Source organism: Platalea leucorodia (assembly GCF_965183815.1).
Source record: "Platalea leucorodia genome assembly, chromosome: 4".
Classification (NCBI taxonomy): domain Eukaryota; kingdom Metazoa; phylum Chordata; class Aves; order Pelecaniformes; family Threskiornithidae; genus Platalea; species Platalea leucorodia.
The window spans coordinates 16,471,726-16,489,250 of record NC_138826.1 but is presented as its reverse complement, the minus strand read 5'-3'; the positions used below and the strand labels follow the sequence as shown (position 1 = coordinate 16,489,250).

General features: G+C 68.1%; 1 protein-coding gene across 1 annotated transcript; it reads right to left on the bottom strand.

Moving 5' to 3' along the window:
- Positions 1-459: 459 nt before the first annotated feature.
- Positions 460-14,198, bottom strand: PPRC1 (PPARG related coactivator 1). Its single transcript, XM_082308331.1, has 14 exons — positions 14,043-14,198; positions 10,044-10,187; positions 9,769-9,924; positions 9,201-9,317; positions 6,038-8,813; positions 5,582-5,635; positions 5,096-5,156; positions 4,659-4,726; positions 3,718-4,516; positions 1,973-2,152; positions 1,738-1,801; positions 1,384-1,505; positions 1,091-1,242; positions 460-782 (listed from the first exon to the last, which is right to left on the bottom strand). The coding sequence occupies exons 1-14, from the start codon at positions 14,181-14,183 to the stop codon at positions 679-681; spliced, it is 4,938 nt and encodes a 1,645-aa protein (XP_082164457.1). The 5' UTR covers positions 14,184-14,198; the 3' UTR covers positions 460-678.
- Positions 14,199-17,525: the final 3,327 nt, after the last annotated feature.

The window sequence follows — 17,525 nt, the reverse complement described above, 5'->3', positions numbered from 1 at the left end:
GCGCTCGGGCCAGGGGCTGAAGCCCCCTGCACGCCAGCCCGCAGGCAGGAGCGGCGGAGGATCTTGCACTGCCCCTCCGTGGCCACCACGGGAGCTGCAGGTGGCCCCAAAACCCCGCCGGGCGCCTCAGGGCTGGGGTGCCAGGTCCTCGCTCCAGCACAGCCCGAGGAACGGTCAGAGGGGTCTGTGCCGCCTGTCCTCAAGGAGGCCTTCACCCCGTGCCAGGCCATTTTGGGGGCTGCCACAGACCCCGCAGAGCGGCTCGGTGACCCCAGTCCTGCCCCACGTCCCCCAGACGCCCCACTCCTGCACCCGGTCCCCGACCTGTGCTACCTTTCGTGGGGCCAGACCCTAGCACAGAGCCCCCGGGGTCCCGAGGGAGCACAGCCCGAGCCCACGCCTGGAACGGCCTGCGCGAAGGAGGAGACGAGGCAGCGCTGCTGTTTGGGCATCCGCATTTATTACATGGCTGGGGCAAGCCTGGGGCTGCCACTCGCCTGGGCCCCTCCGGTCAAAGGCAAATGACCCGTCCTCCTTAAATATTGGTTATAAAACAAATTTCTTTTTTTCCTTTTTCTTTTTCTTAAAAACCCCATCTCTTTCTCTCTCTCTCCATACTTTTTTTGTCTTTTGTATTTGAGTATAAAAGTGGGGGCGGGTGCTCCGCCTCGCCTGCCGCTACCTCCGCAGGCTGCGCTGTGCCTGCCGCAGCAGCGTGTCGAAGTCCAGGGAGTCGAACTTGCTCTTGACAGGGGCTGGGTCGAAATCCTCCCGATTTGAGTCTGGAAGACACAGGGAGAGGCTGCCTTGAGCCATGGGGACACCGGCACAGTTCCAGCCATCCCCACAGCAACTCCTTCCCATCTCGCTTCACGTGCCAACCTCTAGACCCAGAGCTGGGCTGATGGAGGACCAGACCTGGCCTCCATCACAGCGCTGGAGGGACGGGGAGCCCCCGTCCAACCTCCCCTCGGGGCAGGACTATCCCTGGACGTGGCCCTGCCCAGCCAAGCCTGACTGCCCCCAAGGATGGGGACCCCTACACCTCTGGGAAGGTGCCAGCCCCCAACTTGGGGGCTGTGCAACTCACCCAAGTCGGCGTAGTTCCTCCTGCAGAACTGCCGGCGGCCACCGAAGCACAGGTCGAAGGGCTGCTCGTCCGGGCGCCGCAGCTTGTGCCCGCTCTCGATGGCGGCAAAGGCTTCCTCAGCATAGCGGTAGGTGACAAAGCCATAGTTGTCCCTGAAGGAGGAGAAGGAAGGAGATCAGCAGCAACGCAGTGTTTTGTCCCCCCTTGGTCTGCACTGTCCCCTTGAGGAATGGGAAAGGGCCAAGAGGAGCCTTCCCTGGAAAGGGGCTGCCCCGTGTCCCCGCAGCTCTTACCCCTCGGAGCGGAAGTGCAGGGTGCACTCCTCGATGTCCCCGAACACAGAGAAGCGGTGCCGCAGCTCCGACCGTGTCATCCTGCTGGGGATCTTGCCAATAAACACAACTCGCCGCTCCTCCTGCAGGCAGGGATGCACCATCCCGTGAGACGGGAACGGGGGAACGCGGCTTCTCCGAGCCCTCCCAGTGAGCAGGACCCCTCGCGCAAAGCATCCTCCCTGCATCGCCACCCATCGCACCGTGCCCTGGCCAGAGCCTCCCAGGCTGCGACCCCATGGCTTTCTGAAGTGATGGGAGGGGCTGGGGACCCCCAAATCCCCAGCCCCAGCTTCCCAGCCCTCCAGCACTCACTATTGCACGTTCCTTCTGGAGGATCCTCTGCCTTTGGTAGTGGTCCTGTGCGTCATAACTGTATCTGGCAGGGCAGAAACCAGACACGTGAGGTACAGGGTCACGGGGGTGCCAGAAGAGAGTGGTCCCGGGCACAAGGGAGATACTGAAGGAGTGGGTCCACCCCTGCCCGGGACACAGGAGGCTGGGATATGGGTTGGGGGAGCTCACACCCCTGCAGAGTGGCCATGCTCACCTTCTCCGCCTGTTACTCCTCCTGCGGGGTGAGGGGGAGCGGGAACGGGACTGGCTGCGGGATGTGGACCTGGACGAGTAGGAGGATGTTGATGATGAGGATGAGGACCTGTCCCGGGACCTGCCATATGACCCACAGCTGGAGCGGGAGGAGGAGCTGTGGGAACATCTTGAGCGGTACCTGGGGGCAGGAGAGACACAGCTCAGTGCCGAGCCCTCCCCATGCCCAGCACCACGAGGCTCCGGAGAAGAAAAAGACCTCCATCCTCCCCAAGGTACCCAGCACCCCACACGGACAGGACCAATCCCCAGGGTGAGCTGGGCTATGGAAACTTCTGCCTAAGTTTGCCAGGGCAGTAACAACACTACACAGATGCTGCTCCACTTGGTTCCAAACACAAAAAGGGAGCAGGCTCACAAGAGGCACAGCCTCTGAAGAGCAAGAAATAGTCACAGGGAACCGTGCAGCACATGGCTGTGAGGGGGCAAGGGCCCGGGAGGGGCTGGGGCTGCTGTGCTGAGCCCCGCCTGGTGCACAGGATGACACTGGGGCCACCACATCCACGTTGCACTCAAGGGCCATGCAAATGGAGACCACGTGTGCCTCCAACCACACCGAGGGCCGTGGCACGCACTGGGACAGGGCTGGGCTGCTGTGCCCGCAGCCTCCTGCCTACAAGAGCTTCTCTGGCAGGGCCAGGCAAAGCTTAAGGGCAGCAGGACTGGAACCCCTCCGGGATCAAGCTGTACTGCCTCCACTCAGCAACAGGGTCCCTCCCTAAACTTGCTGCCCGCAGGTGGTCCTCGCCATAGGCAAACCCAGGCCCCGAGTGGGGCAGGCTGCCTGGTACTGCCACGTATTCCCCTGGAGGACAGCAAGTGAGGATGGCACAGTCCGTGGGGACATTTCCCAGCACAGGGCCAGCTGTATTTGCCGGAAATGCAAGCCAGACAGGGCGAGTCCCTGAGCTGCACATCCCTGGGACACAGCACTATATACGTGCCCTTTCCAGCTCCAGCCTCCACACCTATCGGCCACTGATGGAGGGGCCTTGGTTGGACAAGCCCTTCATGCCCAGTGACCTGGGATGTCTCCAAACCCAGTGACACCTCCAAAACTGGCTGAACCCGCAGGGAAGGGCAGCTGAGGGATCCCTCGCCATCTCCAGTGCCTCCCACCCCAGCTGGGCCATGCTGTGCATCACTCAGATGCACAAGGACTCCAAAAGAAATGCTTCCCGCAGAGACCAAGCTGCCCCACTTTCCTACGCAGCCACCGCCACAAGGAGCATGGGGAACCCCTGAGGCAGCCAAGCCAGACGGGTTTTTCTCTGCTTGCCTCCAGCAGCTCCTTGCTGCCATTGTGGCTCCTCTCATTTCCACACCTAGGGCTGTACCAGCCCCACAGCACAAACACCAACACCTGCATTAATACCCCAGCAAACGCATCCAAAAGCCAAGATGCAGCCAAGGACTCGTACCATGGTGCTCCGGGGGGAGTAAGGAAGCCTGGCTCAGAGGTGGCTTTGCAGGAACACCTGCCTAGACGCGAGGTTCAGCCAGGGCAGGGTGTCACAGCAGCTCCCCTGGTCTCTGCTGCTCACAGCGAGCCAGACACCCCTTCAAGGGGGCCACAAGGACAAAAAGGTTGGATACCTCCATAAAGAGGTGTCTGGGCACCCTTGCAAAAGACTGGCCACCAGGCAATTGCCCAAAGAGCAAGCAGACAACTGCTCCACCACTTACCTTCGCCACCGCTTGGGCGGTGGGGAGAACGACCGTGACCGGGATCGGGAGGATGAGGATGAAGATGAAGATGAGGACTCACTAGCTCCATCCGAACTGGAGCTGAAGGAGCGGCTGGCACGGCTCCTGCCAGCCCTCCAGGTGCCGGCAGAGGGGCTGGGCGAGTCCTGGGGTCTCCGGTAGCAGCGCAGGGACCTCTTGGCAGCAGCATGGCTGGGCTGGGCACTGGGAGTCCGCATCTCCTGGTCCCGGCAGGGGGATGCGGCTGGAGACAGGAGCACCGAGGTGGGGGGGCTGCTGCACCCGGCGGTGGCCTTGTTGGGGACGCTAGTCCGATAATCCAGGGGGGCTGGGCAGGCCGTCCCCAGGGGCTCCTGGCTGGGCCCCGTGGTGGTGGTGGGGGCTGGCGGCGTGGGCTTGGGCTGGTCCAGCGTCCGTTTGGTTAAGGAGGAGATGGGTTTGATAGTGATGTCCCGGTGGTGTTTGACGTTCCAGCGGGAGCCGCCCTCAGTGGGGGGCTGTGTGCCGGGGCTGCCGTTGCTCTCCGGCCGTGCCGCACCCGGGATGCAGTAGTCGTGGTCTCCCGAGCAGACGTGGCTGGGGGCTGAGCTGGCAGGGGCCAACGCCGGGCTCTTCCCCTGGAGCTTGCTCTGGGGCAACAGCTTGGCTTTTGTCAGCTTAGCTGTCTTCTGGGGCCCTTCCTGGGGCGCGGACCCAGGCGACTTGGCCTTGGCCAGCAGCGAGACAGCGGGCAATGGCTTCCAGAGCTGGTGGGGGGGCGTCGCTGGGGGGGTGAGGCCTGCGAGAGCACCGGAGGGCTTTCAAGAGCAGCCCCTTGCTGCAACCCGCCCAGCTGGGGCTCCCTCCTGGCCCATCTCCCCTCAAGCCCTGGGGTCTCCCCCAGCCCCACGGCAGGCTCCCTGCCTCACCCCAGACATTACCTGCCACGTTGGCCAGCTCAGAGGCCTGCAGGTTGTCTGGGGGCTTCCTGTCCTGTTGGGTCTCGGGCCTGAGAAGGGGAAAGGAGCTTTGTCAAACACCAGCCAAAGCCCAGCCCCAGTCCGCACACCTGGGGCACCCGCCCAAGCTGTCCCCTTGCCTGGACAGGGGAAAGTGAGGGTCTGAGAGAGCTGCAAGGACGGAGCTTGCACAGCCCAGTCATGCCTAGCACTGCTTCCCCCAATTTTTTCCTTTGGTGCCAGCTCTGGTCCCCAGCCCAGTGAGGAGCTCAGCTCCTCCTGGGCTGGTGGATGCAGCCCCTGGCACAGTTTGGACCCTGCCAGAACCAAGAGCTGCCCCATGCCCCCGCTGAAGCCAGGGCTCAGCCCTCTGCCAGGCTCCATGCCGGGGCACTGGCTGCGGAGGTCTTGGTACTCACCCCGAGCTCCCCGCCGGCCGCCTGTCCTCGGGGGGCTGCACGGGAGCCTCCTCCTTCTTGGCTGAAAAGAGAGAGGGTGGGTGAGGGTGGCGAGAAGCTGGGGCTGGAGGGCAGGGGACAGACCCTGCATGGGCGGGGGGGGGACAACGACACACAGAGCACCCCAAGCAGAGTGAGGGAGAGGTTTCATGGTGCCCCAGCCCAGCTCCTTGCAGAGAGCTGCTGCAAGTCCCCTTTCCTTCCCACGCTCTCCACCACCCCCTTGGCCACCCCAGGAACCCCTGGCCGCTTTCAGAGGCCAGGAAAGAGATGGGGGCAGAGACACTCCCAGGACAAGGCACCCGGGCAGAGTAACACCAGCCTGCAGGCAGCAGCATCCCGGCCCCCCTGCTCCCACCCTGCTGCAGTGAGCATGGGCAGCCTGGGGAGGCTGGCATGGCACAGAGGGAGCCCCACAGGGGACAGCACAGCACGCCGCAACTGCACCTTCAGACTTCTCGAACTGCTCCAGCAGGCTGGACAGGTCGGTGGCTTCGATCCCTGGGCCAGGGAGAAAGCACAACAAGTCAGGCCAGCCAAAACCCTCCCGGCACCACAGGGATGCACCCCGGCCTCATCCTCCCCCCTGCATCAGCCTCCCCGAGTGATGGGGCAAGCACTGGGGAGGAGAAGCAGCAGCTCCGCGTCTCCCGCAGCAGTGACAGGAGCACCCGGCTCTGCAGCCCCAGGAGGGACCAGTTTGGGCACAGCAAGCCCAGACCATCCACTGGAGGCAACGTCCTGGCAGAGTGCTGGGAAGAGGCTGCAAGCCTGTGGGCACAGCTTTGCCACTCTCGCCTCCAGAAGTGCCAGGAACCGGTCCCGCTACCCGGGCTGCCGGCAGCACCGCAGCCTCGCCAGCTGGCGACACTCAGCCCAGCGCCCCGCAGCCCTCCTGCTCACCGATCTCGCTGATGAAGGCTTGCACGATGTCCTTGCTGCTGTCACTGGGCTGCGCCGGGCTGAGGAGTGGCTGGTGCCTCCATGGCCGTGCGGTGGGTGCCTTGGTGGGCAGGCTGCTGTCTCGACCCGCTTTCGGTGGTGGTGCCACAGCCTGGGAGGTGGATTTGTGGCCGGGTGGCTCCTGCCCAGCAGCTGCCTTGGGCTCCGTCATGGCTTTCTCCACTGCCCCCTTGCCAGGCCCTGCAGCCTCCTCCACAGAGGGGGTGCCAGGGGACTCCCCAACAGGGCCAGCAGCAGGGGACACCTCTGCAGGGCAATGGATGGCAGCTGGGGGGGCCTTCGGGAGCTGGGTGGGGGTTGCAGCCTGGGGCTCCTCTGGAGGCTGGGTGGGGGCAGCCTGCGTGGGGGCAGCCTGCGTGGGGGCAGCCGTGTGCTGGGCTGGAGCTGCAGGAAGGACCCTGCTGGGCTGGGCAGCAACAGCGGATGGGGCTGCCAGGGGCTGGGCAGGGGCTTGGGCCGGGGATGTAGGGGCCTTGGGGAGAGAGCTCTCCCCTGCCAGCCGTGCCTGCCTCCTGGGGTCTGACACCCTGCTGGTAGCTGGCCTGGCCGGGCCACCTGCAGCCCCTGTCTCGCTGGCCGGGGTGGCAGGTGGCTGGGCAGGGAAGGCCGGCGGCTCCGGGCAGCTGAGTGCCGGGGTGGCGGAAGGCTGCCCGTGCAGGAGGGCTGTGCCGGGGTGGCCACCAGTCGGGAAGGCGGCAGCGCCCTGTAGCACCGCTCCGGGGTCCCCATACGCCAGGGGAGGCACCGGAGGTGGCATGGGGATTCCTGGCCAGTAAGATGGCGGTGCCCACCCTACCGGGGCATAGGGGCCGCCGGGGCCAAAGGGAGGTGGGGGCGGCACGGCCGGCGGGGGCCAGGCCATGGCCGGAGGCGGGAGGCCAGGCACCATGTGAAAAGTACTGGGGGAGCCAGCACTGGGCGGCGGGGGCAAACCATGGCAGCCCATGGGCTGCGGGCCGAAGCAGGGCCAGGAAGGCACTGGTGGGTAAAGGGCATAAGCACCGGCAGAGGCTGGTGGCATCCCGGCGGGGGCCGCCCCAGCGGCTGGGGGCACGTTTGGCGTGACAAAAGGCATTGGTGTTGATGGGGGTGGTGGAGCCGTGGCAGGTGCCGGAGCCGAAGCCAAAGTGGTGGGAGCTTTGCTGGCAGGAGAAGGGACAGCAGCGGGGCTGGTGGGTTTCTCTGGGCTCTTCTGAGCGCCGGCCGCATCGGTGGCGGGGCGCACGGGTGACACCAGGCAGGGGATCTCTGCCAGCTCTGTCGGAGGCTCAGGGACGCTGGGCCACTTGCTGGCCGCTTGCTTCTCTCCGTCCTTCCTGCTGCCCGGGCTGGGCTGGCGGTGCAGCATGCGGATGCGGTATTCCCGCAGGCTCAGGGCCTTGGGTTTGGCTTCCTTGGGCAAGCCCTCGCTCGGCTCTGCCGCTGGCAGGCTCCGGGGTGGCTCTGGCCCCACGCCTTGCTCTGAGGGAGGAGAGGCAACCTCCAAGACCCCGGTGCCCTGTCCGGCAGCCGGCTGCGCATCCCCCTCACCTTCAGCCTGGTTGGCTGGGCTGGGACACGCCGCTGCTGGTGGCTCCTCCACATTCGGTGCAGTCTTCTCTGGAGGCACCACAGTCTCAGCCTCCTCCAGGGCTACGCTCACCGCTTCTGCTGCTGGCTCCTTCTGCAGCTCCTGCTGCGCTTTCTCGGGCAGGGAGGCCCCTGCCGTGCTCCGGGGCCTGCCCCGGGGCCGCGGTGCCCGCTCGGCACGCAGCTCCATCTGCCCCTCCTTCCGGGCTCGCTCCAGCTGCCGCGCCAGGAAGTCTGAGACCTGGACGGAGGGACGCGCTGCCTGCCGCCGGCTAGTGGGCGGCTGGCCCGGGGGCTGCCCGGAGCCGGCCGAGCGGAGCCGGTGGGCCATGCAGTCCCTGCCTGGCCTGGCCTGCTCGCTTTGGTCCTCCTCTGCTTTCTTTTTCCGACTCTTCCTTGCTCTCTCACGGCCACGGCCCTTCTCGGTGCCCTCACGTTTGCTGCCTGCCGGTGCCTCCGTGCTGCACCGGGAGCTGCTGTCAGGACTGCAGGCTCTGGGTGCTGCTGTCTCCGGTGGGGACGTGCTCTCCGGGGTAGTGCAGGAGGGCTCCTTCCCAGGCGGTTTCTCCTCCTTCCCGTTTTCCTGGGCTGAAGCTCCTGGCAGCTCCTCTCGATCCTCTGGGATTGACTCTCCAGTACCCTCCTCTGCTCCCAGGAGCTGGGGGTCCTGGTCGGGGAAGCTGGGGGCCAGCGGCTGCAGCACCACGGGGATCTCCACGCTCTCCCCCTCACCAGGCACAACTTCCAGCAAGACAGGACCACTGAGGAGCTCCTTGGCCATGGGCTCAGCCTCGGGGTCCAGGCACACAGTGAAAGTAGGCAGGCAGTAAGGGTGCATGGACTTCACCAGCTCGCTCAGGGACACGTCACTCGTGTTGATGATGCAGGGGTCTTCATGCTCCTCCAGTGCCGCCCCAGCCCCACTCATGCAGAACTCGGCAGCCTCCATGCTGCTGTCTAGCTCCAGGCTCAAGGCAGCCTCCTCCTCCTCTTCCTCCCCGTCACTGCGCTGTGGCAAGAGCTGCTCTCGGGCCCAGAGCCGGCCCAGCTTCCTCTCCACCCTCGGGGTGCTGCAGACTTGCTTCTTCGGCAGCACCGGGTCCTCGAGGCCGTGAGTGGCACGGTCCCAAGCCAGGTCTGTGTCCGTCTGGGAAGGGGAACCAGAGTGAGCGTCAGCTCCCGGGCTTTCACCTGACCCCCCAGGCACAGCCAACTGTGGGTCTGCTACAACTCTGCAGCAAAGCCCCTGGGCAGATGAAAAGCTGGAACACATTTGACCCCCCCAGTAAGACACGACAGAGCTGGAAACCCACCATCCCTACAGGGGCATCCACAGCATCCCCAGTCCCACAGCACCCACCAGGCAGGGCAGCCCCTGCTCCCGCTGCCACCGGTGCCCAGCAAAGGCATCACTTCTGGGAGAGGATGCCTGTGCCAGGTAGGCAGGCAGGGGCCTGGGGGCAGCAGCAGGGACACAGTTACCCCAGCACCACCCCGACGCTGTTCCTTCAGCTTCCCCTGCTGAGCTGCTCACCTTCCCAACCACAGAGATGCTGCTGCTGCTGCTCAGAGGCCTGAGAGCCTTGGGCTGCTCCAGGGCAGGGCTCTCGCACTCCAGCAATGGCCGGGATAAGCTCAGAAACTTCTGAAACTGGAGAGAAGGCAAAGAGAGCATGAGGAAGCAGCAGGTTTCTGCTGCCAGAGGGGACAGGCCACCCCTGGCCCTGCAGCAGCCATGCATGTCACCCTGCAGAACCCAGGAGCAAGCTCAGCCCCATTTCACCCACAGCGCGTGCAGCCCTGGTTGGTCATGCACAGGGGGACACGCTGCTTCCCGGAGCCTCCAGCACATCTATGGCCGAGACCCAAGGTGAAGGCATGGCCCCCTGAGCCTGCACAGGAGCCCCGGGGATAGCCAGGGCTGGCTCAGCCCTTCTCTCATGTTGCTGGTCACAAGGATTGTCCCAGGGCGCTGGGGACCAGGGTGCCACCACCTCAAGGCACCCCCGTGCCAAGACCTGGCTGGAAGGGGCTCGGCAGAGCCCTGCCTGAGCATCTTCCAACCCGTTTTGGGGTTGGGCTGGCTCTGCCCCACAACTCACCGAGGGATTCTCCCGCTCCCGAGGCGAGGTCAGCAGCTCCGCATCCATGATGGTGTCGAAGGGGGACAGGGTCTCGTCGTCCGTGCTGTCCAGGATCTCGGTGATGGCAGTCAGCAGGGACAGCTCGTTCTGCGCATCCAGGCAGGCCTTGCTCTGCTGCAAGGGCAGGGGCGGTCTCAGGACCCGGCCACGGGGGACGCTGCTGCCACCTCTGCCCATGCCACAGCTGGAGCCAGCCCAGCCACTGCTTCCCGCACCCACGCGTGGGCTCCCACCTCACTCAGAGAGAGGTCCTCGATGATGGAGATTACAGAGGAGTCAAGATAGTTCTGCATCGTCCCCAGGATCTCTTCGGCCTCCAGGATGGTTTCTGCATCCAGTGACGTCAAGTTCAGGTCGTCCTCCTCAAGGGAAAAGCACTGTCGAGGAACACGGGGAGCCAGGTAAACACTTTGCAAAGCACCACTACCAGCGCCGATCTCCTCCACAGCACATGTGGGCTCCTGGCAGCCTGCGCTGCAAAGAGCGGCGAAACTCACCGCCACGCCCCCAGCACCCCCAAATGCGCCCAGGGGGGCAGGCGGCACAGGGGACCCTCCTGCCCTGCTTTTCAGGAGGCGCTCTGGCTGGTCCACCCCGCTGCACAAAGCCCCGTGCTGCTTCCCGCCTGAGACCCTTTCCGATTACCAGGGATGCCTCCACACCAAAAACTCCCGCCCAATTCGCTCCGCAGTTACAGGACTGGGAAAGACGAACCGATAAACCCCCAGCGATTCCCAGGCTCTGCCCAACACCCCGCACCGCTCGTGCTGGACGGGGAGGGGAGAGGCAGGCTCCCCCCGCCCCAGGGACTGTCACGCGCTCCTCCGACTCCGGCTGTCGGCGCTTCAGATAAGCCCCAAAACATTACGAAATTCATAACAAAAGCGCAGGAGTCAGCAACAGGGATGCAGCCAGCTGCCGCTGCCGGGGCCCTACCCCGACACCTCTGCTGCAAGAGTACACAGGCTGCGCTCGCAATCCAGGACCAAACCAGCTTTGTTGCTGTTCTTCCTTCAAATTCCCAGCCCCACATCCTTTCCAGACCCCCAGCCAGCTCCGGGGATGCTCGGGTAATGCCGGATTACTTCAGAAAGGTCTTTGCTCCATGTTCTGCGGTGCCACGCAGCGCAGCACTGCAGGGTGGCCAGGAAAAGCGAGATGCCGGCGAGGGCAGGGGCTGCAGCCCCCGGCCAAGCAGAGCCACCAGACACGCAGCCTCTGCCAGGAGCAGAGCAGCAGTGCAGTCGTGTCGCCGGCACGAGACAGGACGCGAATTCCTGTTTGCAGATGGGCTTAGGCAGAGATAACGCAGGCAGGGAAGATAAGGGCACCAAGGACGGAGCCCTGGGAGAGCACACCTCCCTCCCAAAGCTGGCAGGGAGCAGGCAGCGAGCCATCCTACCCGTGCAGCAGCACGGGGAGAATTTGGTGGACCCTGGGGGACGCGCATCTGATGGGGCTCACCCGCGTTTCTCACAGGTACCGCAGCTTGCACAAGCCTGAGCCCATGCAGGACAAAACGCCCCCCGTCCCTGTACAAGACCTGCCTGCACTTTGAAATCCTCTTCTGGCAAGAGGGAAGCTGCACCGGAGGGAGAGCAGGCATTTCAATAAATAGGTGTTTCCTAAAATATGACAGCAGCAAAGCCACGTGCCCAAACCCCCGGTCGCTGGGGCTCTTCAGAGACTTGCCCCCATCGGACAGGGCAGGCGCCTCTGGCCGCGGCTCAGCCAGGAGCCCCGTGCGATCCTGGAGCACAGGCATCCCAGCACCAGGCAGGCAATCAGAGCCAGGACCCCCACGGCAATGCCCCACATCCACCCGGCCCAAATCCCCGCAGCCTGTTACTGCGTGCCGACACGGCAGCAGCGAGGAGCGGGAGCCTGCAGTGGTTTGGGGCTCGGCAGGCAGCTCGGCAGCCCGGGCACCCTCTCCTAGGGCTTTCCGCCTGGAAGCAGCGCCCACCGGTGACACCGGGGCACCGCTCCACCCCGCCGTGCAGATCAGGCTGCGGAGCAGTTTTACTGCTCAGCATCTCCAGTCCCCTCCCTCGGCCAGCGCTGGCTGCCGGTCAGAGCCCGGCGCAGAGCCCCGCTGGCAGCCGTCTACGGCGCAGCCTGGCAGCGATTCCCAGCCAATCCTCCTGGAGATACTGGGAGGAGCAGGGAAGCACACCCAGGCTCACACGCCCAGCACTGCCAAGCGCCGGTGTGCAGCCCTGAGTCAGCGGTGACCGGCAGGCAGAGGTGCCCGGGCCGCCAGAGCAGCCAGCGGCAGGGATCTCACGGAGCATCAGCAGCCGAGGGACACGGGGGCGGCTCACCCCTGCCTGCTGACGGCACGGTGGGGCCGAGGGATGCCCCCGGGGTCGCACGGCCCTGCCTGTCTTGCCACGGGGCTGGCTCTCCCCAAAGGCAGCGTCTAATAAGAGGTTTCCAGCTGTGACCGGCACTGGACGCTTGGAGGGAGGGAAGTAAAATCCTCCCACTCAAACGGCCTCTTCCCGCAGCTCCTGCCCGCAGCCCGGGAGGGAGGGAGGGCGGGCGATCTCCCAAGCCCTCCTCGACTCCTTTGACTCAGCGCCTTGCAAGAAGGAGTCCCACAGCCGTGAGTCACCAGCGAAGGAGGCTGCATTCCCCCAGGACTCCCTTTGATCCACCTGGGGCTGGGCACCTCCTGCAGCCCTCGCCACTTGTGCGTCGGGGCGGGGGTACGAACCAGCCCAGCCTGCTCCCGTGTCCCTGCCTGCCCTCCTCCCCGCCAGAGACCCCCGTCCCCCCTCGCTCGGGGGGACACCCTCCGCGCCCTCCCAGCTCCCTGTGTTTGCTTTACGTTCAGCAGGGAAGAGCCCGCGGGTCACGGGGACGTTGAAGGACAGGCTTGGGCTCAGGCCGTGCTGTACCCAAGCAGCCGGTGCTGCCGGGGAGAAGGGAGGATGCCCGCAGCCCCAGAGCGACCTCTGGGCACGCGGGGAGCCGGGATTCGAGACAGGGCTTGAGATGGAGATGGCCTGAGCGTGGCCACCAGCTCCTGCGGCACGCAACCGGAGCAGGGGATGCCGCGCTCGCTGCCGCGGTACCCAGGAGGCACAACCGAGGCCTCGGCGGGCAGCTGCCCGTCCGAGCTGCGCCGGCGACGCGTGACACGTGTGCCCAGCGCGCCGTGCCGGGGCTACGCCCCAAGCAGAGAGCAGCCATCCTCCCCGCGCTGGCCACGGGCAGGCTGCCAAGGCAGCTCTCACCTGGCCGGAGCCGCTGGCAAGGGCTCGGGCGAGCCTGGGAAGCCGGGGGGCTGCAGCCGGCCGGTGCGGCACCGGCTGAGGATGCTCTGCGGATTCCTCAGCTGCTTTTAGGAAGCGTCAGGCTGGAACGCACCTCTCCCCCCCAAACGCAGACCGCTCCCTCCGCGCCAGGGAGAGGCGAGACGGGCTCGGCGTCCCCCTGCCCGGGCTCGGGGCCTCCCCCGGGGCAGCCCCCCGGCCGGGCAGGAGCACCCCGCAAGGTGCAGAAGCGCGGGGCTCCCCGAAACCCCAACCCACGCAGGGAGCGGTGTCCCCGAGTGCCGCGCTCCCCGTCCAGGCAGCAGCGCGCACGCACCCCGCGGCCCGGCCCGGCGGGGGCCCCACCGGCACCGGTGACGCGGGCGGTGGCCGGTGTCCCGGCACTGCGCCCCGGAGCGGGAGACGCTTCCCCCCGGGATAAACCCCCGCTTCCCCCGGGATAAGCCCCCGGTGCAGCTCGGGGAAGCACCCCCGTCCCGGAGCGCCCCGCCTGCTCCACCGGGAGCTCCTGCCACCGAAACCGGCAGCTGTCGGTGTCCCAAATCGCCCCCCCCCACCCCGCGGCCGCAGGTGGCGGAGGGCGGCGCCGGGATGGAGGGACCCCGGCGGGGCGGGGGGTACCCGGCCGGCGCCCCCCGGCCCCCGCTCCCCGGGGGCTCGGTGTCACCTCCCGCGGGGGGCACCGAGACCCCCGCCCCGGCGGGTCCCGGGGCCGTGCCGCGGCCCCCCCCACCCCGCTGCCGCCGCCGCCATCCCACCCCGGCGGGAGAGCACCGGGCGCCCCGCTCCGCCCGCGGGAAGGACGCCCCCCGCCCCGGCAGGGCCCCCCCCCCAGCCCGCCGCCGGCGCGGCGGGCCCGCTCCCGGCACACGTGGTGCCGCCGCCGCCGCGGGAGCCGCCCCGGCCTCCACGTGTCACGGCGCGGCCCGCCAGCGCCCCGCCGCCGCCTACCTGCAGGGGGCTGCCGGCGCGGAGGGGCGGCTCGCGCGGGGCTCCGCCGCCCGCCGGCCCGCGGGGAGCGGCCCCGGCCGCGGCACCGCCGACCCCGGCCCCGGCCGCGGCGGGCACCGCTCCGCCCCGCAGCGCCGCCATCTTGGCGCCTCCGCTCCCAGCGCGGCCACTGCCGGCCGCGGCACGTGACCGCCGCCCGCCCCGCACTACAGCTCCCGGCGGCCACCGCGCCGCGCCGCCCCGCCCCGCCCCGCGCGGGGCACGCCGGGAGCGCACCCCTTCGCCGCCGGCGGGACGGCGGCCGGCGACGGCGGCGGCGCCCGGCCGCCGTGGGGCGGGCGGCCATCTTGAGTGCGGGCAGGCCTCGGCGCTTCGCCGCCATCTTTGCGGCGGGCGAGGGCGAGGAGGGTGGGCCCCGCCCCGCGGCCCGCGGTGGGCGGGGCGGAGCGGGCGTCACTGGCGGGAAGCGCCCAGTCGGGGCGGGGCGGCCGCGCGTTTTCCCGCGGCGCCGGCGGGGCCCGCCCCGCTGCCGGCTCTGCCGCACACGTGGGCGCGGCGGCCTCCTCCCGGGGTCCCCGGTCCCCGGGGGCGAAGCTGCTGCAGGAGCAGCGCCCGGCCGGGGCTCGCTGCCCCCCGGCTGCCCGGCGCCGGGGAGGTGTCTTTGCAGCGAGGCAAACGGCGCTTCGCGCAGCCAAACCTCGCGTGGGGCTGGCGGGGGTGACACGCGTGTGCGGTGGGCAAGGGGGAATGAATAAAAGCTACGGGGGTGAAAGGCGGGATGGGCACCGGGAGCTGCCCTGCAGCCGTGGGGCAGGACTGGGGCCGGGTAAGGGAGCTCTGCGGAGCCGGCACGCCGAGAACCGCCTGCGGGACACGGGGATGGGAGGAAGCCGCGCTCGCCCCGTTTGGCACAGCCGCGGTCCGGCCCGGCTCCCCGGGAAGGGCCCGGGGGTGCCGGTGCGCCCGGCTCTCGGCCCGGCTCTGCCCCTTCGGGCGCTGTCACCTCCCGCAGCTCCTCGCCGGCCTCCCCGACGGCGGGATCGCCTGGCGGGGCGCAGGGCCGTGCTCACGGCAGCGCTGGCAGGAGCTCTGCAGCGCGGGATTCGCCTGGCGGGAGCCGATTGTCCCGGCCTCTCCATGCGTCCCTGCGGGCTCGGACCTGCCCAGGCCAGATTCCCTTGGGGACCCGCAGGACAGAGCTGCCCGTCACCAAGCCAGGGCATGTCTGACAGCAGAGCCCCGTCCTGCCGCTCTCCTCCCTTCCACCCCCACCACGAGGGACTTTCATCTGCGATCGCTCGTCCCAGGTCACCTCTTGCCTCGCAGGGGGTGCTCGTCCCTAGCAACAAACAGGCTTTCAGCTAGGGTGGCTGCTCCCTTCCTCCTCCTCCAAGCAGCCCGTAGCACCTTCAAGCCTCTCGCCGGCACCCTTGTCCGGCCAAAACGCCGGCCGAGCAGCAGCCGGGCAGCTGGGTCCTCCTCCAGGGCCTGGACCCATGCGCGAGCACCGGAGAGTGCCCGCTGGGATGTGGACGTGTCGGTAAGGGGGGATGTGAGCGCAGCCCAGGGTGCAGGCGCGGGAGGGTGCGTTGGCTCTAACAACAGGCTCCTCGGGCCAGCGCTTGCCCCGGCACTGCAGAGGGAGCAGGGAAGCCTGGGCAAGCGCTCCAGGCTCCATCTGCGACCCAGGAGCGGTTGCCCCTCTGAAAGACGCTTTGCTCCTCCTGAGCTCAACATGTGCAAAGCAAGCAACGAGCCACTTTGGAAAAGCCCGTGTCTCTCCACCAGCCCGAGGAGAAGCCAGTTGTGACCCAGCACCCAGGGACCTGCCAACAGGGATGCGGAGTGGTGCTGCTCTCATAGCCCCGCAGCTTTCCTCCTCCTGCTCCGAACCCTCCTCTCCCTGGGGCGCATCCATGGCACGCAGTGACCTGTCTAATCACCTCGTTCCTGCACGTCGCAGGACCCCATGGCACCGCAAGGCTGATCCCCCGCAGAGCAAGCCTAGCCTGGTGCAGGTCCTGCACGTGGGACTGTATCCCCTGCACGTGGGGTCCCTGGGGTGCGACCCCCTTCCCCCGGTACAACCCATGGCAGGGGTGCTGGTTTACAAGGAAAAACAAACAGGCAGAAAGGACAGCGCGCATGCAGCTCCCCTCCCTCCATGCTCGGTGATGGTGTCCCCGGCAAACAGCCCGTCCTGATGCTGCCCGGTGCCACCCAGGCTCAGCCTGTGCAGCACCCACAGTTTGCTTGGGGCTAACGGGAACAGACTGCAAAGGAGAGCTCAACCCCAAGCAATGCTTAAAGGACACTCGGTGAAGAGGAATGCGAATCCCACCCGGGCAGGAGCAGATGGGCTGGCCCTTCAGCGGGAAGAGGGGGCTCAGGCCCCCCCGGACAGTTTGCTCTGCCCAGGCTGCTGCTCCCGCCCTCGGGCTGCATCTTCAGAGGGGCAGCACCAGCTGGGCTGCTTCCCCTGGGGTGCAGGGGGAGGCTTTGGGAAACGGCCCTGCCAGCAGCAGGCATGCAGGCTCCTGCAGAGCGTTGCTCCTGGGGCAGAGGCCCCCAGGGAGGCCCCGGAGGGACGCGGGCAGCACGGACCCGAGCAGCTCCCCTGCCCGGCAGCCCCCGCCGCCCCTGCGCAAGGTGCAGCAGACGCCGGCCGCGACCCCCAGGGCTGCTGCAAGCGATTCCTCCCTGCGCCCCCGGCCCTGCCGCTGCCTGGCCCCTTCCCTCCCCGCCCGCCCTCCTCCAGCCTCCCTGGGCCGCCTCCCCCCGGTCCCCCGGGGCCGGCAGCACTCCACGGGGGACTGCCAGGGCCCCGAGCAGCAGCACGGCACCGTGCCGAGCAGCCGCGGCGTCCCCCCTCTCGTTGCCCCGGGCGGCGATCGCCACCAGCTGCCCTGGGACCCGATCTCGCCGTCGGGCTCCGGGTTTGGAAGCCCTCGCCCCTCCATCTTCCCCCCGGTTCTCCCTCTCCCCGCCTCCGGGGAAGGGCAGCCGGGGCCGGCAGCTGCAGCCTGCGGCCCCCGCAGGGCCCTGGGGCGAGGCGCCCAGCTCCCCCGGGGCCGGAGGGAGCCTGGAGCCGAGCCTCAGCCCCGCGCCTCCCCCCCGGGGAGGACGAGCCCCCGGAGGGGCTCCGCGGCCCCGACGGCCCCCACCCCGGGGGTCCGCTCCTCCCACGGCTGCGGGCCCCGGGAGGGGGGGAAGCGCCAAGGCCCGGCGCCCCCCGGGCCGGGAGGACGGCAGCCCCGGCAGCCCCAGCCCCTGACATGGCGGCGCCCACCGGCCCCGGCCCCGACGAGGGGAAGGAGGAGACGAGGGGCGGGCGCGCGCGCGCGTGCGCGGCGGCGGCGGCGGGCGGGGAGCGGGGGGGCGCGCACGCACGCACGCAGCACGCACGCGCAGAGGCGCGCCCGCCCGCCCGCCCGCCGCCGCCGCCGCCGCCGCCGCCGGCGCAGCCGCCCCCGCTCCCGCTCC

Excerpts from the sequence above, each read along its gene's own strand:
- PPRC1 (XM_082308331.1), bottom strand. The coding sequence starts at position 14,183 with ATGGCGGCGCTGCGGGGCGGAGCGGTGCCCGCCGCGGCCGGGGCCGGG. Across the intron at positions 4,517-4,658 it reads TGAGCTGGCCAACGTGGCAG|GCCTCACCCCCCCAGCGACG; the intron begins GTAATGTCTGGG and ends GTGCTCTCGCAG. Across the intron at positions 1,506-1,737 it reads TCCAGAAGGAACGTGCAATA|GAGGAGCGGCGAGTTGTGTT; the intron begins GTGAGTGCTGGA and ends CCCTGCCTGCAG.